General features: G+C 43.9%; 1 protein-coding gene and 1 pseudogene across 1 annotated transcript in view; one reads left to right on the top strand and one right to left on the bottom strand.

Annotated features, from left to right (window-relative positions):
• KIAA0355 (KIAA0355 ortholog) overlaps positions 1-27139 on the top strand; it is a 96932-nt gene that overhangs the window by 11955 nt on the left and 57838 nt on the right. The window contains exons 2-3 of the mRNA XM_011982308.1: positions 9104-9227; positions 23686-24974. Coding sequence (XP_011837698.1) covers positions 24480-24974 — 495 coding nt within the window. The 5' untranslated portion in view covers positions 9104-9227; positions 23686-24479. The remainder of the gene's footprint in view (positions 1-9103; positions 9228-23685; positions 24975-27139) is intronic.
• Positions 20233-24085, bottom strand: LOC105541350 (annotated as a pseudogene).

Below are 27139 nucleotides of genomic sequence, written 5' to 3'. Positions count from 1 at the left end.
TGGTGCCATCTTGGCTCACTGCAACCTATGTTTCCTGGGTTCAAGCAGTTCTGCCTCAGCCTCCTGAGTAGCTGAGATTACAGGTGTGCACCACCACGCCCGGCTAATTTTTGTATTTTTGGTAGAGACTGGGTTTCACCATGTTGGCCAGGCTGGTCTTACACTCCTGACCTCAGGTGATCTGCCTGCCTCGGCCTCCCAAAGTGCTGGGATTAAGGGGTGAGCCCCCGTGCCCAGCCTGTATGTATTTGATCATCAGTTTTGGCAAGGTAAATTAAGTTGCAAAACCTGAAACTTTAAAGGAACAAACATACATATTTGTTTGTAGAAAGGAGGGGAAAAGAGTGTGTGTGTGTGTGTGTGTGTGTGTGTGTGTGTACATATGTGTATATGTACAGTGGAAGGTGCCATATACAGATTTGTAAAAGTTAAAGGACAGGCTCCCCAGAGAAATAGCCAGTGTGCTCCATCCACATCAAGCCTGAGTGTGAGAGGAGAGTTCTGGATAATCCTGTTACCTGGCTCTGACTTTGGAAGTGGAGACTATGATCTCTGCCTTCTCCCTCATATCATCTGTCTTAAGGTCACAGATGCTGCAGCCACTGCCAGGTTTCCACAAGCCAGTCACCTTTCAGGTGGAGAGGTAGCTTGCTATAGCAGCCAATTTCTCAGGTTTGCACGACAGTGCCACTGGAACAATGGCTCATTCATGTCAGATTTCCAGAGAGTCGGCCAGCACACTTGCGAGAATCTAGCTGTGAACAAGCCATTGCTGTCTTTAGGAGCTTATGTGCCAGGTGGTAAGGTGTACATATGCAAATAAAATGGTGAGATGATTGCAAGTTGTCATGAAGACAAGACAGCATTGTAGGGGGGAGGTGACCCTAGATTAGACAGATTGGCTGTGGAAGGCTTCTCTGAGGGTGTAACACTTGTTTTTAGAGCTAAAGGATGATAGGGAGGAGCATCATGAGTAGGTGGGAGGCAGGAGCTTTCTGGATAGAGGCAGCAGCATGTGCAAAGAGCTTGGGGCACTAGAAGAACTGGGGCACTAGAAGAACTGGAAGATGAATGGTGTGACTGCAGAATGATGAGCGAGGGTCAGGAGGCACAACATGAGGCTGGAGAGGTGGGCAGGGCTGTGCGGGTCTCAGTAAGGAGTTTGATTTTATTCGAAGTGCCGGGGACCATTGGGTATAAATTCTTTGTAAACTGCATGCAGAAGAGAGATTAAAAGGTTGGCAAAAAGGAATAAAAATGCAACTAACTGGAGGACCAAACTGGTAAAAATTGCCCCCAAGGATCTATCAGAATCCTAATTCACTTAGGCTAATAAGATCAGTGGTTACTTATGAACAATACAATTGAAAAGACCTATGAAAAAACACGTGAAATTTGGAGTTTCTCTGTCTCTCATGTTTCCTGTAAGTTATTCGCTAGATATAGAGACTCAATTAGATTTTGATTCAGTATTTTAGGCAAAAATATTTTTTGGGTGGTGCTATGTGCTTCCTATTTTGTCACAATGATAGGCATATAATTATATGTTTAGTTCCCCACCTTAATGATGCTAAAAGTAATTAGTGGGTTCAGGTGTTATGCCTGATTCCTTCATCATAAACTTCCCCATCAAGTTTCACCGTATCATTTTAACAGTGATTAATAATCATTGACTAGATACACTATTTCATTAGAGTTGCAAAATAATAGTTTTCTTAGCATTTCTTCTATATTTATGGGCTAGTTTTCTTTGATTAAGCTCTTTTCTAAATGGAAAAAAAAAAACTATATAAACAGGAAAAGCAGTATAAATACTTGATTTCACCTCCACATCCCCAACAGTTTTCAGAACAATAGCTTGGTGCCTTAACACCTCCACAGATAGGTGACCAATGGAATTTTTCTTAGTATCATTTTTGACTCATGTTTTTTATTGTGGTAGAATATGCATAACATAAAATTTACAATTTTAACCATTTTTATGTATACATTTCAGTGGCATTAAGTACATTAACAGTGTGCAACCATCACCACCATCCATCTCCAGAACTTTTCAACATCCCAGACTGAAAGTCTTGGCCAGGCACGGTGGCTCATGCCGGTAATCCCAGCACTTTGGGAGGCTGAAGCGGGTGGATCACCTGAGGTCAGAAGTTTGAGACCAGCCTGGCCAACATGGTGAAACCCTGTCTCTGCTAAAAATACAAAAATTAGCCGAACGTGGTGGCATGAACCTGTAGTCCCAGCTACTTGGGAGGCTGAGGCATGAGAATTGCTTAAACCCAGGAGGCAGAGGTTACAGTGAACCAAAATTGTGCCACTAGTACTCCAGCCTGGGCGACAGAGCAAGACTTCGTCTCAAAACAAAAAACAAAAAAGAAAGTCTTGCCTATTAAACAGTAACTCGGCATTTTCCCCTTCTCTCAGCTCCTGGTGAACAACCTCTCTTCTACTTTTTGTCTCCTAAAACTTGACTGTTTTAGGCACCTCATATATATGGAATCACACAGTATTTGTCCTTTAGTATCTGGTGTTTTAGCAGAGTGTCTCCAAGGTTCATCCATGTTGGAGCATGTTATTAGAATTTATTGACAGGGTCTCTGTCACCCAGGCTGGAGTGCAGTGGCGCGGTCAAGCTCACTGCAGCCTCATATGCCTGGGTTCAAGTGATCCTCATGCCTCAGCCTCCCAAGTAGCTGGAACTACAAATGTGTACCATCATGCCAAGCTAATTTTTAAATTTTCTGTAGAGACGGGGTCTTGCTATGTTGCCCAGGCTAGTCTCAAACTGGCTCCAAGCGATCTTCCTACCTCAGCCTCCCAAAGTGCTAGGATTACAGGTATGAGCCACTGCTTCCAGCCTTTCTTCCTTTTTAATGCTAAATAATAGTCCATTGTATGGATATACCACATTTGTTTATTCATCTTCCATGGACATTTGGATTGTTTCCACCTTTTGACTATTATGAATAATGCTTCTGTGAACATGGGTGAAGAAATACCTGTTCACGTCCTTGCTTTCAATTCTTTTGCGTATATGTGTAGAAATTGCTGAATCACGTGGTAATTCCATGTTTAATTTTTTAAGGAAGCACCTACTGTTTTCCACAGTAGCTGCACTATTTTATATTCCCACTGGCAATACACAGGGCTTCCAATTTCTCCATGTCCTTGCCAGCACTTTTTGTTTTGTTTTGTTTTGTTTTTGAGACAGTGTCTCGCTCTGTGGCCCAGGCTGGAGTTCAGTGGCCCACTGCGATCTCGGCTCACTGCAACCTCTGCTTCCCAGGCTCAGGTGATCCTCCCACCTCAGCCTCCCAAGTAGCTGGGACCACGCCTGGCTATTTTTTTTAATTTTTAGTAGAGATGGGGTTTCTCCATGTTGCCCAGGCTGGCGATGGCCAGCACTTACTTTCTGTGTTTTGTTTATTTTAACATTAGCCATCCTAATGGGGTATGAAGTGGTATCTCATTGTCGTTTTGATTTGCATTTTCCTAGTTATATTATTCCCTAGTTGTACTGTCCATTCTTGCCTTACTATAAAGAAATACCTGAAACTGGATAATTTATAAACAAAAGTGGTTCAGTTGGCTGTACAGGAAGTATGGCAGCATCTGCTTCTGGGGAGACCTTAGGGAGCTTTTACTGTGGCAGAAGGCAAAGTGGAGCAGGCATCTTAAATGGCAGGAGCCGGGACCGAGAGAGAAGAGGGAGGTGCTACCCACTTTTAAACAACCAGGTCTCATGAGAACCCACTCCCTATTGAATACAAAGGGGAAAACCCACCACATGATCCAGTCATCTCCTCCCAGGCCCCACCTCCAACATTGGGAATTACTATTCGACGTGAGATTTGGGTGGGGACACAGATTTAAACTATGTTAAAAAAAGTGATTAGTGATGTTGAGCATCTCTTCATGTGCTTATTGGCTGTTTGTATATTTCTTGGTACAAGAGTCTATTCAAGTCCTTTGCCCATTTAAAAATTGGATTTTTGTGGTTGAGGTGTAGGAGTTCTTTATATATTCTGGATATTAATTCCTTTTCCCATATGTGATTTATAAATATTTTCGTCTATGGATTGCTTTTTGCTGGTAATGTCCTTTGATGCATAAAAGTTTTAATTTTGAAGTCCAGTTTATCTATATTTTGTTGCCTGTGCTTTTGGTGTCATATCCAATAAATTATTGCTAAGTCTGAATTCAGTAATTTTTATATACTTAATGATTTTCACCCCTAAATGGTTATTCTTTTTGATGCTTAAGTTGTCCCATTATTGATTGTTAATGGAACTTATTTTTCGGGTTGACTCTAGGTGCTTTTGACCTGAGCCTAGTAGTCTTGTATGATGAGTTCACTGCTTTCTGGCTTGACAACAAGTCCGGGGCTTATCAGAAAAATTTCTGATCCCAGCTCCAGAATCAGCCATTTCTTTAAGTAGTTCTGATTCTTTTTGGTGGGAAATGGTATTAAGGGCATTCATTACAACTAAGATGTGAATTCCAGTAGGGTTTTTTTTTTGTGTGTGTGTGTGTGTAGAACTAGGAAATACATACTTTATGGAAAGAAAAAGGTATACCATGATTTCAGACTGATTTACTTCCAGTTCAAATGAAGGATTAAAGGGTTTTTATAGCTTTGATTTTTTTTGTTTTGTTTTTTTTTGAGACAGAGTCTTGCTCTGTCGCCCAGGCTGGAGTGCAGTGGCCGGATCTCAGCTCACTGCAAACTCCACCTCCTGGGTTTACGCCATTCTCCTGCCTCAGCCTCCCGAGTAGCTGGGACTGGGACTACAGGCGCCGGCCACCTCACCCGGCTAGTTTTTTTGTATTTTTTAGTAGAGACAGGCTTTCACCGTGTTAGCCAGGATGGTCTCGATCTCCTGACCTCGTGATCCACCTGTCTTGGCCTCCCAAAGTGCTGGGATTACAGGCTTGAGCCACCGCGCCTGGCCTGTATCTTTGATTTTATATTTGTCTTTTCTCATTTGTTGACAGTAACACCAGAGAGGTCCAGTCAAGACACGATTTTATTGATTGACTGATTGATGGAGACCACCTTACTCTGTCACCCAGGCTGGAGTATAGTGGTGCCATGTTGGCTCGCTGTAGCCTCAACCACCTGGGCTGAAGTGATCCTCCCACCTCAGCCTCATCAGTAGCTGGGACTACAGGCATGCACCACCATGTCTGGATAATTTTTTTTTGTTTGTTTGTTTGTTTGTTTGTTTTGAGATGGAGTGTCGCTCTGTCACCCAGGCTGGAGTGCAGTGGCGTGATCTCGGCTCACTGCAACCTCTGCCTCCCGAGTTCAAGTGATTTTCCTGCCTCAGCCTCCCGAGTAACTGGGACTACAGACGCCCGCCGCCACCACACCTGGCTAATTTTTGTATGTTTAGTAGAGACGTGGTTTCACCATATTGGCCAGGCTGGTCTCAAACCCCTGACCTTGTGATATGCCTGCCGCTGCCTCTCAAAGTGCTGGGATTACAGGCATGAGCCACCGCGCCTGGCCAATTTTGTTTGTTTTTTATAGAAATGGGGTCTCACTGTGTTGCCCAGGCTGGTCTTGAACTCTCAAGCAGTCCTCCTGCCTCGGCCTCCCAAGGTGCTGGGATTACAGGTGTGAACCACTACGCCTGGCCAAAACACAGGTTTAAACTTGAAATAATTCTTCTCTGTGTGGCTATGCCTCTAATTTGGTAAATAATATAGATTCATTTGTCTTTTAAGTTTTAGGGATATTTTTCTTTTTTATATTTGCTTTTTGCTTATATATTTATGTAGTTCTAAAGATAAAACCATAAGCAAGATAGATTGAAAGAAGTCTGGCTTTCCTCCCTGTCTCTATTCTTCTCTGTACCTTGTAGGTAAACATTTTTGTTGGTTTTTGGTTTATTCTCCCATGGCTTATTTTAAAAGCTACAAGTATGTGTGTCTGTGTGTTTTTGTATACCCTATACCTTACTTCATTCCCATTGTATTTCTTGCCTTGTTTTTATCTTGGCAATCATATTTCTTATTTCCAAGAATTCTTTGTTGATTTCTGCTTCCTTTATGATTTGTTTGCTTTTGTTATTTTTTCCGCCTGAGACGGAGTCTTGCTGTGTCGCCCAGAGCTGGAGTGCAGTGGTGTGATCTTGGCTCACTGCAACCTCCGCATCCTGGGTTCAAGCAATTCTTGTGCCTCAGCCTCCTGAATAGCTGGGATTACAGGCGCCCACCACCACACCTGGCTAATTTTTGTATTTTTAGTAGAGACGGAGTTTCACCATGTTGGCCAAGCTGGTCTCAAACTCCTGACCTTGTGATCCACCTGCCTCAGCCTCCCAAAGTGCTGGGATTGCAGGCATGAGCCACTGTGCCCAGCCCTACTTTTGTTTTAAGGATGCACTATCTTTCCAACTCTGTCTGAGGAATACCAGTCAGAATTTCTTTTCAGATGTTTTTCTGGGACTTAAAATACATGTTTCTTCTGAGGTCTGGTCACCTTTTCATCTTAGTTGTCCTTTTTTGTCCTTTGGGTTTTCCTTTACTGTCTGGTGATCCTTATCAATGAAGAACTGGGTTGTTTATATAGGTAATTTGCAGGAGGTACCTCTGTTTTTCCAATAGTCCTCTTGCCTTAGTGAGGATTGGCTGATTGATCAGGAATGGGAATTACAGATGAAATCAGGTTGATTAGCCAGTTTCACACTCCTGATTTCTATACCTGCTGACTCAAAGCTGGGCATTTATCCAGCTCCACCAGGAAAAAGCGCTCTGCCTCTCTGTCCTCTTTTGGCCCCACGCGTTCTAAAAAGTGGCCAGCTTTGCTCTGGTCTGTCTTGTAATATAGGTTCCTCTGCTTTCTCTCCATTCTCTGGAAAATGGCCTGCAGTTAAATAGACTGTGGCCCTCAGACCTTCTCATTACTGTTTTGCTGAGATTCCCTTGTGAATGTCTTTATTGTTAAGTCGCTGGGATTTGGGGAGGATGGACAGGTAAGTGCACGTGCCTGTTTATTTAGCCTGTTGTTTTGAAATGAGGCCCCTTTATGTCATCCCATTTCTGACAGCAGGACTGCTTGCCACTCTGTTTTCTCTATTGGCTTAATTAAGGACTGAAATGGATCTAAAATTATTCTCTGTATTCACAAATCATAGCTATCAGTCTTTAGTCAGATGGGAAAACTTAATTAATTCAGGGATTAAATTTCTCTTTATAGCTGCATGGTCCATGTAAGTAGAAGTTAGTTATCACTGAAGTGTGTGATGCTTCCTGCCCTGCGATTGGTAGATTTCTATTTGGTTCAGGGATTGGGTAACTTTTCAAGACCTTTCTGGTTTGTCAGTAACTTTTTTCCAGAGAAGCAGAAATAACAAGGTCTGCTTCCTTTGCTTGCTTTGTGGAAATGATAATAACATCATCATCAAACATTTAGTTCTTAATATGTGCCAGACATCATTCTAAGTGTTTTATATGTAAAAATCCTTTTAACTTAGTAACAGTGGTTACTATAATCCTTATTTTACAGATGATGAAACAGGCAGAGAGAGATTAAGGAACTTGCTCAAGGTCAAGTTGATCCTGACAGAGCCAAGATCTCACCCAGTTAGTCAGGTGCCCAAGGCCATTATCTTCTTCACTTCAATACTCTGTCTTTCTAAAGGGAAGTGCTTCAAGAGATTTTATCAGGATGGCTGACCACTTTTCATGTCTTGTCAACCATAGGTATAAGAAAATCTCTAATACTGAGTCTGAGTCTTCATCTAGTTTCTTTCTTTCTTTTTTTTTTTTTTTTTTTTAGACGGAGTCTCGCTCTGTCGCCCAGGTTGGAGTGCAGTGGCACAATCTCGGCTTACTGCAACCTCCACCTCCCAGGTTTAAGTGATTCTTGTGCCTCAGCCTCCCAAGTAGCTGGAATTACTGGCGTGTGCTACCATGCTCTGCTAAGTTTTGTATTTTTAGTAGAGACAGGGTTTCACCATGTTGGCCAGCCTGGTCTGGAACTCCTCGCCTCAAATGATCTGCCCGTCTCAGCCTCCCAAAGTGCTGGGATTACAGGCCTGGCCTTTTTTTTTTTTTTTTTTTTTAGACGGAGTCTCGCTTTTGTGATGGTCTCAGTCACCCAGGCTGGATTGCAGTGGCACAATCTCGGCTTACTGCAACCTCCACCTCCCAGGTTTAAGTGATTCTTGTGCCTCAGCCTCCCAAGTAGCTGGAATTACTGGCGTGTGCTACCATGCTCTGCTAAGTTTTGTATTTTTAGTAGAGACAGGGTTTCACCATGTTGGCCAGCCTGGTCTGGAACTCCTCGCCTCAAATGATCTGCCCGTCTCAGCCTCCCAAAGTGCTGGGATTACAGGCATGAGCCACCATGTCTGGCTTTCATCTAGTTTCAAGCATATTCTTTATTGCCTGAAATAGAAATCGCGGAAGACTCTTAATTGCAGAAATGAATATTTTAAATGATATAATTATGGCTTAATTCAGTTTTAATCTATTGAGAACCTTTGCAAATTATTATGTTGAAAAGATGTTACTTAAAATGTTCTTTTCTGCTATGTATTTGATATTTTTAAGTAGCATTAAAACTTAAGAGTACATGACAAATCTCACAAGTTTTGGCTACACTAACTTCTGAGGTCTTTCACAATGCGTATTTATTTCCATGCAGCATGAATAGTGGATTCATAAATGGTGAATGTTTTCCCAGTGAAAATTCTTTTTAAGAAAATATGGAAAAGAAATGTCCTTAAATGGATTGAACATATTTTAGCCTGTCAGGCAGATAAATATGGGGGTGGAGAAGCATGTGAAAAACATTTAGACAGCATTAGGAAGAATTTTATTAAAATAATGATAATAATAATAATTAACTGGGCATGGTGGCATGTGCTTGTAGTCCCAGCTACTAGGGAGTCTGCAGTAGGAGGATCACCTGAGCCCAGGAGGCAGAGGTTACAGTGAGCTGAGATCACGCCACTGTACTCCAGCCTGGGTGACAGAGCCAGACCCAATCTCAAAAAATAAATAAATAAACAAAAACAGAAATAAAATAATAAAATCCAGGTGTTCGTGTGTGTGTGTTCGTGTGTGCATTTTCAACATTCTGTTTCAGAAATGTTCAGTCATATACAACCATGGAGCAAGTGATATGATGCACTTCATGTACCCATCACCTAACTTCCAACAGTATTTTGTCAGGGCATATTATGATCACTGCCATGAAGACAAATGCTTAGGTAGGTATTACCACTTTCTCTGTACATTGTTTCTTGGCAAAATGCCATTTGAAAATGATAGAACTCGGGCAGGCATGATGGCTCATGGCTGTAATCCCGACACTTTGGGAGGCCGAGGCGGGCAGCTCACTTTGAGGTCAGGAGTTTGAGACCAGCCTGGCCAACATAGTGACACCCTGTCTCTACTAAGAATACAAAAATTAGCCAGGCATGGTATCAGGCACCTGTAATCCCAGCTACTCAGGAGACTGAGGCATGAGAATTGCTTGAACCCAGGAGGTAGAAGTTGTAGTGAGCCGAGATCGCACCACTGCACTCCAGCCTGGGCAACAGAGCGAGACTTCATCTCAAAAAAAGAAAAAAGAAAATGATAGAACTTGAATGTATTTCAGTTCCATGACTTTTTTATTTTTTTGAGGTGGAGTCTCACTTTGTTGGCCCAGGCTGGAGTGCAGTGGTGCGATCTGAGCTCACTGCAAGCTCCGCCTCCCAGGTTCACGCCATTCTCCTGCCTCAGCCTCCTGAGTAGCTGGGATTACAGGTGCCTGATACCATGCCTGGCTAATTTTTTGTATTTTTAGTAGAGACGGGGTTTCACAGTGTTAGCCAGGATGGCCTTCATCTCCTGACCTTGTGATCCAGCCGCCTCAGCCTCCCACAGTGCTGGGATTACAGGTGTGAGCCACTGTGCCCGGCCAGTTCCATGACAGTTTTTAAAAAAGTCAACACTATCTAGTTTTGATTACAACAAAGATCTGCACAAGAACACCAAATCTGTTAAGAATTAGCGAAAACCAGTTTTCATGTTTTAAATGTTTTTTCTCTCTGCTTGGTTAGGAACCCCAGGCATGATTGTGTTACTTGAGCAGTCTCATTAGAAGCAATTATGTGACAAACAGAACTTTTCATTGAACTGTCTAACCAGCCCCTTGGTTCTCAGAAAATGAGTTGTGGCCGGGCACAGTGGCACACACCTGTAATCCCAGCACTCTGGAAAGCCGAGGCAGGTGGATTGCTTGAGCTCAAGAGCCCGAGACTGGTGAAACCCTGTTTCAAAACAAACAAGACAAAACAAAACAAAAAAACTTATTTATCACTTTGGAGGGGAGGTGCCTTTCTGTATTATCATTACATTTTGAGATGGAATCTCGCTCTGTTGTCCAGGCTAGAGTGCAGTGGTACAATCTCGTCTCACTGCAAGCTCCGCTTCCCGGGTTCACGCCATTCTCCTGCTTCAGCCTTTCTAGTAGCTGGGACTACAGGTGCCCACCAGCACACCTGGCTAATTTATTATATTTTTAGTAGAGATGGGGTTTCACCATGTTAGCCAGGATGGTCTTGATCTCCTGACCTCGAGATCTGGCCGCCGTGGCCTCCCAAAGTGCTGGGATTACAGGCGTGAGCCACCGTGCCCGGTCTTTCTGTATTCTTGAATGCACAGGAATGTTGGTGAGAATCCCTGAGTTGCACTATAGTCAGCATCATCAGGCATCCTGATTCTTGTGGCTCTCAGCAGATTTTCAGCGGACCCCCAGTTTGGCTCTCAAATTATAGGATACATCAGAATCATCTGGGGAACTTGTTAAAAAAGTGTATTCTCCAAAAAATTAGCAGGACGTGGTGGTGGGCGCCTGTAGTCCCAGCTACTCGGGAGACTGAGGCAGGAGAATGGTGGAAACCTGGGAAACGAAGCTTGCAGTGAGCCGGAATTGCGCCACTGCACTCCAGCCTGGTAGACAGAGCAAGACTGTCTCAAAAAAAAAAAAAAAAAAAAAAATGTATTCTCTGCTTCTTTCCCAAAGATTGATTCATTAGATTTGGATTGTATGCCAGTAATCAGTATTTAAATAGTCATTCCAGGAAGGGTGGTATCCTGATTCTAATATCAGGAAAGGAAGTCCTTAAAAGCCATTGTTGGTTTTCACTGGCTACTGCTTTCTTTTCATACTAGGTTTTTTTTTTTTTGTTGATGTTTGTTTGTTTATTTAGAGACGAGATCTCACTATTTTGCCCAGATTGGACTCAAAGCCCTGGGCTCGAGTGACCCTCCTGCTTTGGCCTCCCAAAGTGCTGAGACTGCAGGTGGTCACCACTGAGTCCAGCTCTCATCCTAGTTTTACTAAGGTTGGTGGTGGTGAAAAACATTGCTGAAATTGTTTTCATTCTTGAACATGCTCAATGAGTGTTATGACAACCCCACATAGACTTTTACGGCCTACAAACAGGTTTACTGTCACAGAGGTGGTCTTAGTTCAGGCTGCTATAACAAAGTACTATAGACTGGGTAACTTATAAACAACAGAAGCTTATTTCTCACAGTTCCAAAGTCTGGAGGTTTAAGATCAGGGTGCCACCACTGTCAGGTTCTCATGAGAACCCTCTTTCGGCATGCAGAGTGCTGACTTACCGTATTCTCATATGGCAGAAAGAGAGTGAGCTGGCCTCTTTTTATAAGGGCACTAATCTCATTTATGATGGCTGCACCCTCATGACCTAAATACCTCCCAAAGGCCCTACCTCCAGATACCATCACATTGGGAATTAGATTTCAACATATGCGTTTTTTGGGAAACTTTCAGTCCATGACACAGGTGTACCCTTGGTCATGGGCAATTCAGTTCTGATGTTGTGGTCTGAGGACCACACCCTGACAACATAGGTGCATAGTGGATAGTATAGTTGCAAAGGATCTTGTGTATTTCTCTGTGGTTCCACTAAATGCTTTCGTCCAAGCCTTAGGCCTCCCCCTGCTTGGTCACCTGTTGGACCAACACTAGGTGCAGGAAGTGCAGGAAGCTCAGTTTACAAAAAGTCATTTGGTGCCTCCAGCTCTGTGTAGCTTCCCCTGAAAGAAAAGGAAGCGTGGGGAGTGTAGAAAGCAGTTAGTTCTTCACCTGAGGCTCCAGTTCCAAAACTGAATGGAAACTTTGGTGTTTGGGATGTACGTTTGACCAAAGTTTCCTTTTGTCAATTTCTCAAAGGAAACTGTGACTCTTCCCCAACTACCTTCCACCTCTTCACTTTCCATACATACAAGAAAGAATGATGTCCTGGCACAACCTCTGGAGAACAACTGTGGGGCCTCCCCATTACAAAACAACCTCCCCTGTGTGGAATCAGAATTGCTTTCATCTGGGCAGAACCATACAACACACAGCTGGGCTGTGTGGACAACTGTGGCCGACTGTAGGGCTTGCCCACTATTCTGTATGTTCCCCTACATTTCTCTACCTCTCTTGTAGTGGAATTGGTACCACGCAACCACCTCTGGCCTTTGGTGGTGGCCTTTTGAGATTCAACCACCTCAAAGCCAAAGGGCTTTGAAGGGAGGTGATGTGTGTCACTTTCAGTGGGAAGTATTAAAGAGTGAGTATGAGTTTTGACTTTCTTTTTCTGTGCTGGGGCAACCATGGGGGACGTAAGTTCTAGTAGTGTCCCTATAAGCTGAAGAAGGGCTGCCAGACCCACAATGAATTTTTGTGAACAAGAAGTAATCTGGGCTGGACACCTTGGCTCATACCTGTAATCCCAGCACTTGGGGAGGCCGAGGCACCTAGCCAACATGGTGAAACCCTGTTTCTACCAAAAATACAAAAATTAGCTGGCCATGGTGGTGTGTGCCTGCGAGGTAGGAGAATCGCTTGAACCCAGGAGGTGAAGGTTGCAGTAAGCCAAGATTGCGCCACTGCACTCCAACCTGGGCAACAGAGCAAGACTCTGTCTCAAAAATATATATATATAGGCTGGGCGCGGTGGCTCAAGCCTGTAATCCCAGCACTTTAGGAGGCCGAGACGGGTGGATCACGAGGTCAGGAGATCGAGACCATCCTGGCTAACACGGTGAAACCCCGTCTCTACTAAAAAATACAAAAAACTAGCCGGGGGAGGTGGTGGTGGGCGCCTGTAGTCCCAGCTACTCGGGAGGCTGAGGCCGGAGGATGGCTTGAGCCCAGGAGGCGGAGGTTGCAGTGAGCCAAGATCGCACCACTGCACTCCAGCCTGAGTGACAGAGCAAGATTCCATCTCCAAGGCCAGGTGTGGTGGCTCATGCCTGTAATCCCAGCACTTTGGGAGGCCAAGGTGGGGGATCACAGGGTCAGAGGATCGAGACCATCCTGGCCAACATGGTGAAACCCCTGTCTCTACTAAAAATACAATAAATTAGCTGGGCATGGTGGCGCGTGGCTGTCATCCCAGCTACTCAGGAGGCTGAGGCAGGAGAATCGCTTGAACCTGAGAGGCGGAGGTTGCAGTGAGCCAAGATCGCACCACTGCACTCCAGCCTGAGTGACAGAGCAAGATTCCATCTCCAAGGCCAGGTGTGGTGGCTCATGCCTGTAATCCCAGCACTTTGGGAGGCCAAGGTGGGGGATCACAGGGTCAGAGGATCGAGACCATCCTGGCCAACATGGTGAAACCCCTGTCTCTACTAAAAATACAATAAATTAGCTGGGCATGGTGGCGCGTGGCTGTCATCCCAGCTACTCAGGAGGCTGAGGCAGGAGAATCGCTTGAACCCAGGAGGCGGAGGTTGCAGTGAGCCGAGATCATGCCACTACACTGCAGCCTGGTGACAGAGCTAGACTCTGTCTCAAAAAAAATTAAAAAAAAAAAAGTAAATCTATAATAGGTTAAGTTGTTTATTTCAGGATTTGTTACTGCAGCCTAGCTTGATCTGTCTGCCAGTTTGAAGTGTTGAGAGTCAAGATACCTGAGTTTGATTCTGAGACTACATGTGGTGTAGTGCAAGACCTTTAATTTCCTGAATCCCCTTTTTAATCTATAAATTGAAGGGTTTAAATTAGATTATCATGAAGGGCCTTTTTGCCACTTATATTCACAGATTCTGGATGGCAGCACTCACATGCAGATGTTCCTTGACTTATAATGGGGGTTATGTCCTGATAAACCTCTCGTAAGTTGAAACTATCCTAAGTTGAAAATGTAAGGGCCAGGCACAGTGACTCATGCTTGTAATTCCAGCACTTTGGGAGGCTGAGGCAGGAGGATTGCTTGAGCTCAGGAGCTCGAGACCAGCCTGGGGAACATGGTGAAACCCAGAAAAAATACAAAAATTAGCTGGGTGTGGTGCTGTGTGCCTGTAGCCCCAGCTACTCAGGAGGCTGAGGTGTAAGGATGGCTTGAGCCCAGGAGGCGGAGCTTGCAGTGAACCAAGATCGCACCACTGCACTCCAGCCTGGGTGACAGAGCCAGACCCTGTCTCAAAAAAAAAAAGAAGAAAAGAAAATGCGTTTAATATTCCTAATGTACCAAACATCATATTGCCTTAACTTAAATGTGCTAAGAGCACTTAACTTGCCTACCTTAAATGTGCTAAGAGCACTTAACTTCAGCCTACAGTTTGGCAAAATCATCTACCACAAAGCCTTTTTTTCTTTTCCCTCTTAGAGGCAGGGTTTTACTCTGTTACCCAGGCTGGAGTACAGGAGCACAATTACAGATTTACAGATCACTGTAACCTCAAACTCCTGGGTTCAAGTGATCCTCCCACCTCAGCCTCTGGAATACCTGGGACTATAGGTGCATACCACACCTGGCTAATTTGAAAAATTTTTTTGTAGAGGTGGGGTCTTGCTGTGTTGCCCAGACTGGTGTTGAACTCCTGGCCTCAAATGATCTTTCCAACTTGGCCTCCCAAAGTGTTGAGATTACTGTTGTAAACCACCAGGCCCAGCCACAAAGTCTATTTTGTGATAAAGTTATAAAGAAATTTGGATCAAAACTCAAAATTTGAAGTATGGTTTCTACTGAAAGCATATTGCTTTTTTTTTTTTTTTTTTTTTTTTTTTTTTTGAGACAGAGTCTCACTCTGTCACCCAGGCTGGAGTGCAGTGGTGCAATCTTGGCTCACTGCAACCTCCGCCTCCCGGGTTCAAGCGATTCTCCTGCCTCAGCCTCCCGAGTCGCTGGGATTACAGGCGTCTGCCACCACGCCTGGCTAATTTTTGTATTTTTTAGTAGAGACGAGGTTTTACCATGTTGGCCAGGCTGGTCTCAAACTCCTGACCTCAGGTGATCCACCCGCCTCAGCCTTCCAAAGTGCTGGGATCACAGGCATGAGCCACTGCGCCCAGCTGCATATTCCTTTTTTACCTTTGTAAAGTAGCAAAACTGTAAGTCAAGCCACTGTAAGTCAGGAACCATGTGTACACTTTTCTGATTGACGTACAAAAAGGAGACTAAGTCTGGCACTAAAGCCATCCCTGGAAAACTTATTTATTATTATTAGTTTTTGCTATTAAATGAGAAGTTAGTTATGTGAAGAAAGTGACAAAGAAAGATGAAGTAATACTTTGTTAAAAATTAGTTTTATTGAGATATAATTCACATAATTAGTTTATTTGGCTCATGGTTCTGGGAAGTTCAAGGTCATGGCACTGGCATCTGGTGAGGGCCTTCTTGCTGCATCCCCAAGGCGAAAGGTGGAAGGACAGGAGAGCTCAAGAGAGCAAGACAGGATTGAACTTCTGTAACAGATTCACTCTCACAATAAACTAAACCACTCCTGTGATAATGCCATTAGTCTATTCAGGAGGACAAGAGCCTTCAGGACCTAATCATCTCTTACAGGTCTCACCTCTATAAACTATTGCACTGAGGATTAAGTTTCCAATACAAGAGCTTTGGGTGATGTTTCAAGCCATAGCAACCACTATTTAACTTCAGAACATTTTCATCAGCCCCCAGAAAAGCTGTACACATTAGCAAGGACTCCTCATTCCACAAATCTACTTTTTTTTTTTTTGAGACAGATTCTCACTCTCTTGCCCAGGCTGGAGTACAGTGGCACCATCTTGACTCACTGCACCCTCCACCCTCCACCTCCAGGTTCAAGTGATTCTTCTGCCTCAGCCTCCTGAATAGCTGGGATTACAGGCATGTGCTGCCACACCCGGCTAATTGTTTTTGCATTTTTAGTAGAGATGGGGTTTTACCATGTTGGCCAGGCTGGTCTTGAACTCCTGGCCTCAAGTGATCTGCCCCCCTTGGCCTCCCAAAGTGTTGGGATTACAGGCGTGAGCCACCACACCCGGCCAGATCTACTTTTTTATTTGTATAGGTTGCCTATTCTGGGCATTTCATATCAGTAGACTCATATAATAGGAGTCTCCTCATCTGGCTTCTTTCGCTTAGCACAGTGTTTTTAAGGTTCATCCATATTGTAGCATTTATCAGAACCTCATTCCTTTTTATAGTTGAATAATCCATTGTATGTCTACTACATTTGTTTATTCATTTGTCAGTTGATAAAGAGTTGGGTCGTTAGCTCCTTTTGACTGTTATGAATAATGCTGCTATGAACATTTGTGTGCAGGTTTTTTTTGGACATATTTCTCCATTTCTCTTGGGTATGTACATAGGAATGAAATTGCTGGGTCATGTGGTAACACTATATTTAGCATTTTGAGGACCTGCCAAACTACTCCACAGTGGCTATCCCATTCTACTTTTTTTTTTTTTTTTTGAGACAGCGTCTTGCTCTGTTACCCAGGCTGGAGCACAGTGGCATGATTTCGACTTATTGCAACCTCTACCTCCTGGGTTCAAGCAGTTCTCTTGCCTCAGCCTCCTGAATAGTTGGGATTACAGGCATGTGCCGCCACACCCAGCTAATTTTTGTATTTTTTAGTAGAAATAGTGTTTTGCCATGTTGACCAGGCTGGTCTCCGACTCCTGACCTCAAATGATCCTCCCACCTCTGCCTCCCAAAGTGCTGGGATTACAGTGATGAGCTACTGCATTTGGCCCATTATATGAGCTACATGCAATGTATGAGTGTTTTGATGTTTCCACATCTTCATCAATACTTGTTACTGTCTTTTTTACTGAAGTAATCAGTTTTGATAAAGCAGACATATGGCAAACTAAATAGTCAGTGAAGATATTTTTACATGCGTATTAGCTTAAGTTGCTCTCTAAACAGTTGTAATGTGTATTGGCACATTTATAAAAATTTGCACTGTGAATTTAGCACTAAAATAAAAAGTTAATGACTAATAACATAATTCTTCAACTTGTTTAGCTTTTAGAAAATTTTTCATTTCAAGAATGAAGCACTCTTGAAGGGAAAAAAAGGAGTAAATAAAAAATGAGTTTCATCCTCTCCCTCTTGATTCACCAGATGTAATTGTTCTCTTGGAGCAATTTTTTTTTTTTTTTAAAGACAGATTCTGTGTTGCCCAGGCTGGTGTGCAGTGGTGTGATTGGTTCACTGTAGCCTCAACTTTTTGGGCTCAAGTGATCCTCCCACCTTAGCCTCCCGAGTAGCTGGGACCATGGGTGCGCACCATCATGCCCGGTTAATTTTTGTATGTTTTTGTAGAGACAGAGTTTCACCATGTTGCCCAGGCTGGTTGAACTTCTGGGCTCAAGCGATCTGCCCGCCTTGGCTTCCCAAAGTGCTAAGATTACAGGTGTGAGCCACTTTGCCCAACCTCTTGAAGCACAAAAATGTGTGTGTGTGTGTGTGTGTGTGTGTGTATATATATATATATATATATATATATAGTTTTTTGGTTTTCTTTTTTGAGAAAGAGTCTTACTCTGTCACCTAGGCTGGGAGTGCAGTGGTGCGATCTCAACTCACTGCAACCTCTGCCTCCCAGGTTGGAGTGATTCTCCTGCCTCAGCCTCCCAAGTAGCTGGGATTACAGGCACGTGTCACCACACATGGCTTATTTTTGTATTTTTTAGTAGAAATGGGGTTTCCTTCTGTTGGCGAGGCTGGTCTTGAACTCCTGACCTCAGGTGATCCGTCTGCCTCGGCCTCCCAAAGTGCCAGGATTACAGGCGTGAGCCACTGCACCTGGCTGCATAAATTATCTTTATAAATTATATGCTTCTAAATTATCAGGTGGACTGTGCCTTAAATGTATAGGCTTGAGTAGGCTGGGCATGGTGTCTCACACCTATACTCCCAACACTTTTAGAGGCCAAGGTAGCTTGGGATTAGGAGTTCAAGGCCAGTGTGGACAACATAGTGAGTACCCTGTCTCTACAAAAAAAAGCAAAGAAAATTAGGTGGGCATGGTGGTGCATGCCTGAGGTCCTGGCCCCTGAGGAGGCTGAGGTGGAGGATTGCTTGAGCCCAGAAGGTCAAGGCTGCAGTGAGCCGTGATTACATGACTATACTCCAGTTTGGGTGACAGAGAGAGACCCCATCTCTAAAAACAAAAAAAAGTAAGTGAAATAAAATGAAATATCATTGCTATCTTTTATTAATATTTTGTGTTTTGGGAGCCATTATTCCTATATTTTCCTTACATTTTTAAAATGTGGTTTCTTTTAGTTTTTTGAACCTACTTAAATTAGCTGACTTAAACTCTTTGTTAAGTCAAATATCTTGGCTTCCCTTGGGAAGAGTTTTCTATTGTTTTTTCCCTTTATATGGGCTGTATTTTTTTGTTTCTTTGCATATCTTCCAATTTTTTGTTGAAAACTGAACATTTTATTTTATTATTTTTAGAGAGTCTCACTCTGTCACCCATGCTGGAGTGCAGTGGTGTGATCCAAGCAATTCTCGTGCTTCAACCACCTGAGTAGTGGGACCATGGGTGGGCGACATCACACCTGGCTAATTATTTTGGATTATTAGTAGAGACAGGGTTTCACCATGTTGGCCAAGCTGGTCTTGAACTCCTAACCTCAGGTGATTTGCCCACATCAGCCTCCCAAAGCCCTGGGATTACAGGCTTGAGCCATGTGACCAACCAACTGGACATTTTAAATGATATAATGTGGCAGCTCTGAAAATCACATTCTCCTCCCTCTGCAGGTGAGCTCTCAGTCAGGTAAAATACAGAGATATTTGCAAATGGGGTATTTTGGGGAACCACCAGACAGGTCAAATAATGCTAATTTCTTGGGAATGGTACTTTGAAGGAGCTGTAGCCCAGTTCTGCTTCCTCTGCTAACTGCCAGTCTTCTGGTCTGGCTGTTATGGAGCTGGAGAGCTAGGAATGGGACTCAGTCAAGTTAAAATGCTACAAAACTCACTGTTCTTACCCGGATTCAGCTATTTGTCTTTGATAAATTATCCCCAGTTTGCTTTTTAAAATCCTATTTCCACAGTTCTGAAAAAGGTGATTCTGATTATTTTGCCAATTTTTCATTGTCTTTATGTAGTAGAGAATTTTGGTCAGGGGAAGTCCTTATTCTGCCATTTTTGATGATACTCTTTCCTTCCCCTTTCTTTTTAGGCTTTTATTTTCATGAATCTCGTATCTGTTGGTGTTTTGTTTTGTTTTTTTTTTTTTTTAAACAGGGTCTTGTTTTGTCACCCAGGCTAGAGTGCAGTGGTATAATCATGGCCCACTGCAGCTTCGAACTCCTGGGCTCAAGTGATCCTGCTTCCTCAGCCTCCCAAGTAGTGGGGACTACAGGTGCACACTACCATGACCAGCTAATTTTTTAAATTTTTTGTAGAGATGGCGTCTTGCCCTGTTGTTCAGACTAGTCTCAAATTCCTGGCCTCAAGCGATCCACCTGTCTCAGCCCTTCAAAGTGCTGGGATTACAGGCTTGAGCCACTACACCAGCCTATACGATGTGACGTCGGGGTTCAGATTCATTCTTTTCATGTGGATATTTAGTTTTCCCATCACTATTTATTGAAAAGACTTTTCTTTCCCCATTGGATATTTTTGGCATCCTGGTCTAGAATCAGTTGACTGTAGATGTTTGGGTTTATTTCTGGACTTCTAATTCTACTCCATTGATTTATGCATCTTTCGTTATGCCAGTATTTCACTGCTTTGATTACTATAGCCTTATAGTAGATTTTGAAATCAGGAAATATGACTTTTACAACGTTTTTTCTTTCAGTATTTGTTTTGGTCATCCTGGATCCCTCGCTTTTTTTTTTTTTTTTTTCTTGCCTCAGGTTTATATGTACAGATAGCACAGGAGGACCCCAGCCCCATGCAGATGGCAGCCCGAGGGGTTCACACCAGTCCTTCTGTTCTCACATTGGTAGACAGAGATACCTACTCTGAAGCCTTTATAGGGGCCTGGGCACCTTTGGGAGCCTGAGCTGGAACTGAAGCTGGAGCTGCAGCCTGGGCCTTGATTTGATCCTTGGCCTTGCTTGGCCTTTGGCTGGCACAGCCTGAGTACCTTGGCAATGCGGGCACGAGCACACTTCCCAAGCTTGGGGTGGGCAATGTAGACAAGTCGATGGAGCTTGTGGCTGACACCCTTTGGGATCTTGGGCTTAATCTCCTTGGGCTTTACGAGGGCCTTGATAGCCTCGGCACGTGCACACGTGGCCTTGGCATTGTTGACCCGCATCTTCTTTAGGCCCTTTTTGTTGTGCTTCTTGGCAAAGTGCATGTTCCTCAGGAACCTGGGGTCCACTCCTTAAGAGATTCGTATCTTTGTAATCGGATTTCTTAATACCATTTCTGTGCCATTTTCGGGACTGGTTGTGTTTGGTGTGGTTCTTGGTCTTGGCCGTGTCTGTACCTTAAGCCCCAGCACCTGAAGCACCTAGAACTGGAACCCTCACATTTTTATATGAATTTTAAGGCTTTGTTTTATTTTTAGATACAGAGTCTTACAGTGTTGCCCAGGCTGCTCTTAGACTTCTGGGCTCCAGTGATGCTCTCACCTTGGCCACCTCTAAGTAGCTAGAACAGCAGGCATGCGCTACCATTCCTGGTTTCCAAATGAATTTTGGGGTCAGCTTGCCCATTTCTGTAGAAAAGGTAATTCAAATTTTGAGGCCGGCGCAATGACTCATGCCTGTAATCCCAGCACTTTGGGAAGCCGAGGTGGGTGGATCACTTGAGGCCAGGAGTTTGAGACCAGCCTGGCCAACATGGCAAAACCTCATCTCTACTAAAAATACAAAAACTTAGCCGGGCGTTGTGGCACGCGCCTGTAATCCCAGCTACTTGGGAGACTGAGGCAGGAGAATCACTTGAACCCTGGAGGTGGAGGTTGCCATGAGCTGAGATCGCGACACTGCACTCCTGACTGGGTGACAGAGCACAACTCTGTCTCAAAAAAAAAAAAAAAAAAAATTTTTTTTTTGATAGAGATTGTGTTGAATCTGTGGATGAATTTGGTGAAATAGTATAACTTTAAGCATTATAAGTTTCATTTAGAGAAAGTTTGGAAGTATGTAAAGTGAAAAAGTTCAATGTTTGTGATTTTTTAACTAGGTAAGCATGTAGGTCCCACTTGGCCTTCTAGATCTGTCAAAGAATGGGGGCAGGCTCTCCTAGAGCCACAGGCAGCCCGCGGAATAGGAACTAGGAAGCTGGTGCACCACTGAACAAAGATAGAGTGCTTCTCAGGGCTGCCTAAGACTCTCACTGTGGCCAACTCAGGTGAAGGTTTTTCTTCAGAGGCTACAGAGTCTCCATGGGAACATCCTGCCCCCCTTCAGCATTCCTGTAGAGTGCTTCTGTTGTATATCAAAACCTGTAAATTGTGGAGCACTCAGGTGGGGATAGATATGATTGCCTTATTTGTCATGAATTTGAAAAAAGAAAACATTTGGGAACATGTTTTTTACAAGTAGCCATTTGATATTTGTTTCTTGAAAAGTTTATGAGTTTTTTTAAGGAGCTCAAATTTTGTTGAACATAGAGCCATAAATAGTGGTTGTTTTATTGACTTTATGTGTTTGTATCCACAGTGTTCTTCTCATTTCTTGCCTTTGTAACGTACCTAATTCCTGTGTTGCCAACACAATCATAGAAATACAAAGGAATTATGGTAATTGGCCGTAAGTGATGAAGTATGAGTTACATTTAATTATATATTCAAAAAAGGAAAATGGAAAGAAAGAAAACCTGGTTATCAATAAGTAGACCAAACTATATACCACCATTACTTAGGTTGTAGTTGAATATGTGGTCAAGCACGGTGGCTCATGCCTGTAATCTCAGCATTTTGGGCTGAGGCAGGAGGATCACCTAAGCTCAGGAGTTTGAGACCAGCCTGGGCAACATGGCGAAACCTCATCTCTACAAAAAATACAAAAACTAACCAAGCATGGTGGTATGTCTGTAGTCCCAGCTACTCTGGCGACTGAGGCAGGAGGATTGCTTGGGCCTAGGAGTTCGAGGCTGTAGTAGGTCAAGGTCATGCCGCTGCACTCTAGCCTGGGTAACAGAGTGAGACTGTCTCAAAAAAAAAAAAAAAAACAACAAAAAAAACAGTTGGCCAGGCGCAGTGGCTCATGCCTATAATCCCAGCACTTTGGGAAGCTGAGATGGGTGGATCACCTGAGGTCAAGAGTTCGAGACCAGCCTGGCCAGCATGGCGAAACCCTGTCTCTACTAAAAATACAAAAATTAGCCAGGCATGGTGGGTGCTTGTACTCCCAGCTACTCAGGAGGCTGAGGCAGGAGAATCACTGGAACCTGGGAGGTGGAGGTTGCGGTGAGCTGAGACTACGCCACTGCACTCCAGCCTGGGCAACAGCAAGACTCCATCTCAAAAAATAATAATAATAATAAAATAAGTTAAATATGTGGTAAATGTGACTTTCAGTGAAATGTATTTGAACTTTTGTTTGGGAGAGCAGATGGTTTCAAGCAAGCATTATTCCTGATTTTAGCTTTTTGAGAAGAATCACAGTATTCCACTGTTGTAAGTATCAGAAACTATAATCAGCGATGTCCAGATTCTGCTCTTTGAACCTACCCAGAGTCAGGGGTTCTAAGAAGCCACCCAAGGTGTGAAACTGGTATAGCTTGCCAGGCTCCCGCTCTGCACACCCAAAGGGAAACTGGTACCGGAGGGAGGATTGGAAGAATCGTGTCTGTAAACCACCTGGCAGCCACTCCCTTCTCCAGGCTCTGTTTCTGCACCCTGCACTTAAGCTCAGCTTGGTATCTGACTGTCCCGTCCTGCTTTGGGACCTTTGCCGTGGTGGTCCTTTCCCTTGTGAGTCCCACCTGTCCCTTTTGCACTTGTCCAAACCTATCCTACAATCAAGGCCTACTTCAGAATAATATTTTTTTCGTAACAGACTTCTTGATTTCTCTCGCCCTTTGCCCATCTCTGTCTTTGCTGATGCCCCATAAAGTTTATGAGTGCTGTGCTTGTCAACAGCCCTCACCATAATCTGAGTACTCAGGCAATCCTCCTGCAACTTGTGAGCTCTTCAAGGAGGAAACGAGAAGATGCTGAACGATGATCCAGGCCCCCCGTTTAACGTGCCAGCCTCAGCTTTGAAGGGGCCAGCCTAGAATCATACTTTTTTTGTTGCATTATTTTTTTATTACTACTTGAGGAATTTTCTGACAGTCATTTCATAGTTCATTGCTCACTATTGTACTTGCTCCTGTAAGGTTATAGTATGATTTCTTATTTCATTCATTTGTAGCCCACCTGTGTGGATAACAGCATCACAGGAGTTATTGTCTGGAATTACTCATTGTCCTGTAGCCTTCCTCACTTTATCTTATTTTTTCCCCCGACAGGAAAGGACTTAGAAGCCTTACAAATACATCTGTGCATTCTTGCTTCAGACTTTACAACTGAGGGCCAGCCCAGTCTGGAAGCATCTCTTGTTAATGTTACAAGGAAACCGCTACCTCAGCAAACAAAAGGAATGGAGGAGGAGACTTATAACAAATGCCATTTAAAAAAAAAAGAAAAACTTGTTTTCAGAAAACATTAGAGGAAATTCGGAGAATTTTAGCATTGCATAGAAGCAGCTTCACAGGTAAACAGATTTGACGGGCAGGCTCTGTCAAAATTCTGCAGAAGTTTGATCTTCTTAAGGACTTTGTGTGAAGTAATTCTGTACTGCTTTTTAAATTGCTGTTGATCAGCTTCTGGGTTTTTGGGTTCTAACTTTTTTGGGTATATTGAAGACATGGTGTACTACATTATATTACATTTTTAAAAGTTAAGTTATTTTTCTGCCATTGTAAATACAAGTATCAAACTATTCTTGCAAAGAAGTAAACATTTTTCTCAGCAAGCATATCCTTTTAGTAAGAGAGTGGAATGCTAAACAGTTCTTATCCAGCATTTTGGACATCTTTTATTTTTTGTCAGAGATCTTGCCTACACTGAAAATATTAATTATATAAACCTGTTGTCTCTCTCACCTCTACGTTGGATCACATGGTCACCTGCCTCATGGAAATGCCTTTTTTAAAACTTCGATTTCCAGAACTCCGCTATTTTTATACCTAGCTACAGTTTTGAGAAAGAAGAATCAGAACCCTGACCCGCTTACGGTCGCTGGGACAATTCCCTCTCCCGCATGTATTGCTGCAGTGCCCAGGACAGTAAAATGGACTACAAGCGGCGCTTCCTGCTTGGCGGGTCCAAGCAGAAGGTGCAGCAGCACCAGCAGTACCCGATGCCCGAGCTGGGCCGAGCGCTGAGTGCTCCCCTGGCATCCACAGCCACCACTGCCCCCCTGGGCAGTCTGACTGCTGCAGGCAGCTGCCACCATGCCATGCCCCACTCCACTCCCATCGCTGATATCCAGCAGGGCATCTCCAAGTATCTGGATGCCCTGAACGTCTTCTGCCGCGCCAGTACTTTTCTCACAGATCTCTTCAGCACTGTGTTCAGGAACTCTCACTACTCAAAGGCAGCCACGCAGCTCAAAGATGTGCAAGAGCATGTCATGGAAGCAGCCAGTCGGCTGACCTCGGCCATAAAGCCTGAGATCGCCAAGATGCTAATGGAACTTAGTGCTGGGGCCGCAAATTTTACGGATCAAAAGGAATTCAGTCTCCAGGACATTGAGGTAGAGTATCTTTTGTGTCATACTTGTGTAGAAAAATATACTACAAAGGTAAGTGAGAATATTCTCTTAAGTTTTTTCCAAATCACTGTAATAGTAGCCTTTGTCCTGTTTCTGTTGGTATTCTGTCTTTGTAAGAAATTTATGCATGCCAGGTTCTGAATTGCTTTCATATCAAATTAAGTAGGTTAAGGGTAGGTGTGGCGGCTGTAACCCCACAGTTATAGCCAAGGCGGGAGGATTGCTTGAGCTCAGGAGTTTGAGGCATCATAGTAAGACCTTGTCTCTACAAAAAATGAAAAAATTAATTAGCTGGGTGTGGTGGTGTGCGCCTGTTTGATAGTTTTTTTTTTTTTTTTTGAGACGGAGTCTCGCTGTCGCCCAGGCTGGGGTGCAGTGGTGCGATCTCAGCTCACTGCAAGCTCCACCTCCCGGGTTCACGCTATTCTCCTGCTTCAGCCTCCTGAGTAGCTGAGACTACAGGCGCCTGCCACCACGCCCAGCCAATCTCTCACATTTTTAGTAGAGATGGGGTTTTACCGTGTTAGCCAGGATGGTCTCGATCTCCTGACCTCGTGATCCGCCCGCCTCAGCCTCTGAAAGTGCTGGGATTACAGGCGTGAGCCATTGCGCCCGGCCAGCTTGTCATAATTTTGTTTAAAAATTTGACACGTAGAAAGCATGCCTTTACTTCTCAAAAGAAATGTAAGCAGTAAAACTTCTACCTTCCTTTAGCATCTCATTCCTTTCCCCAGAAGTGACCGTTGGTAACTGGTTGTTGTATACCATTCCAGACTACCGTCTGTACATGCATGGATGTTTACAGATGTGTGCAGCTTTAACTTTGACATAAAGAACCACATTGTTCAGCCACCATTTTGCCTGATCACTGCTTGATAGAGATATGGCAGGAGAGCAGTTAGGAACACTTTGTCCTCTCCTAGAAAGTATTGAACAATCTTATACTCTGACACAGCTATCACCCCATGATGACATAGTGCTCTTAGCTTTATTCAGGACTTCAGGCAAAAGTGGTTGGAGATATAAGGCCAAAGGCTTTTATTTTAACCTGAGCGTTACTGAGCTCTTCTTCAGGCCATGCTTGCAGGTATTGGAGGAAATAGAGCTTGACCTGCAGGGTCCTTTGCTTCCCAACCCTGCAGGGCAAGTTCGCCTGTTGCCCAGGGCAGGACAATTAGAGAAGATAACCAGCTGTGAGCAGCAGGGGCTTGGTAAGCAGCTGGGGCACAGCAGTACCTGCTTTGTTTCTTCTGCTTTCCTGGGACTGGCATTGACCCTTGTAGCTGAGAACGGGAAATACTTATTGTTGTAGTTTGGAATTTTGACTTGGCTTTCTGCATTGAAATGCTAATTAGATAGCTGGAATACTACCATGCTTTTTTGTACATAATGGGCTGAACAGGCTTTCCCAGACAAGTCTGGAAACTAAGTAGTTGGTGGGTTTTCCAGTTTATGCATCTATTCTGAGTTTCAAACAGCTGACTTACAAATGAATTTCTAAATGTAATTGCCAAGCATAGGCCCGCAGACTTCACGTTTCACTTTTTCCCCAGAGCAGTATTTGTTGTTTCTGGAATTTATGTACTGCCAGGGGATTTAGCCATAGGCCAATAAGGGTCTCTCTCAGAATGTTCAGCAACTCAGATGAAATGGGTAGGCATTTGGATTTTTTCCTTTCTGTTTTTTAAGGATTTTTATAAGCAAGGTCCTGAGAGTTGCTTTGACATTCATCCCTGGGGAAAGAGGTCTGTGGCCTAACATTGCTAGGCAAGGCCTCTACTCAGGAGCTCAGTCCGGGACTGTGGGTGAGAAAAGCTCTGGATTTGAGAGTATTCAAATATTTGACTATTTAAGAGCTAGGACAAAGGACGATCCTGTCCCCTTGCCATGTGGCCAGTGCATGTGTACAGTGTTCCCAGGTGATTTTGACTTACAGCCAGGTTTGGGCTGTGGTTATTGATTGACAGATACTGATGCCTGTGTCCAGGAATGGTGGTGGCTGACTGTGTGCTCTGCCACCATGCCTTGGAACCAGCCGGGCATATGTAAGTCCTGTCCAGTCTGTACTCACCAGTGATTTTGTCCCTTAGCCCAAGTGGTTCACCCTCACAGTCTCCCTGTTAGAGAAGCGAGTTGTGACTCTGGGG

The sequence above is a fragment of the Mandrillus leucophaeus genome, unplaced genomic scaffold, assembly GCF_000951045.1.
Source record: "Mandrillus leucophaeus isolate KB7577 unplaced genomic scaffold, Mleu.le_1.0 Scaffold238, whole genome shotgun sequence".
NCBI lineage: Eukaryota > Metazoa > Chordata > Mammalia > Primates > Cercopithecidae > Mandrillus > Mandrillus leucophaeus.
This window is presented reverse-complemented; position numbering and strand designations above follow the sequence as displayed.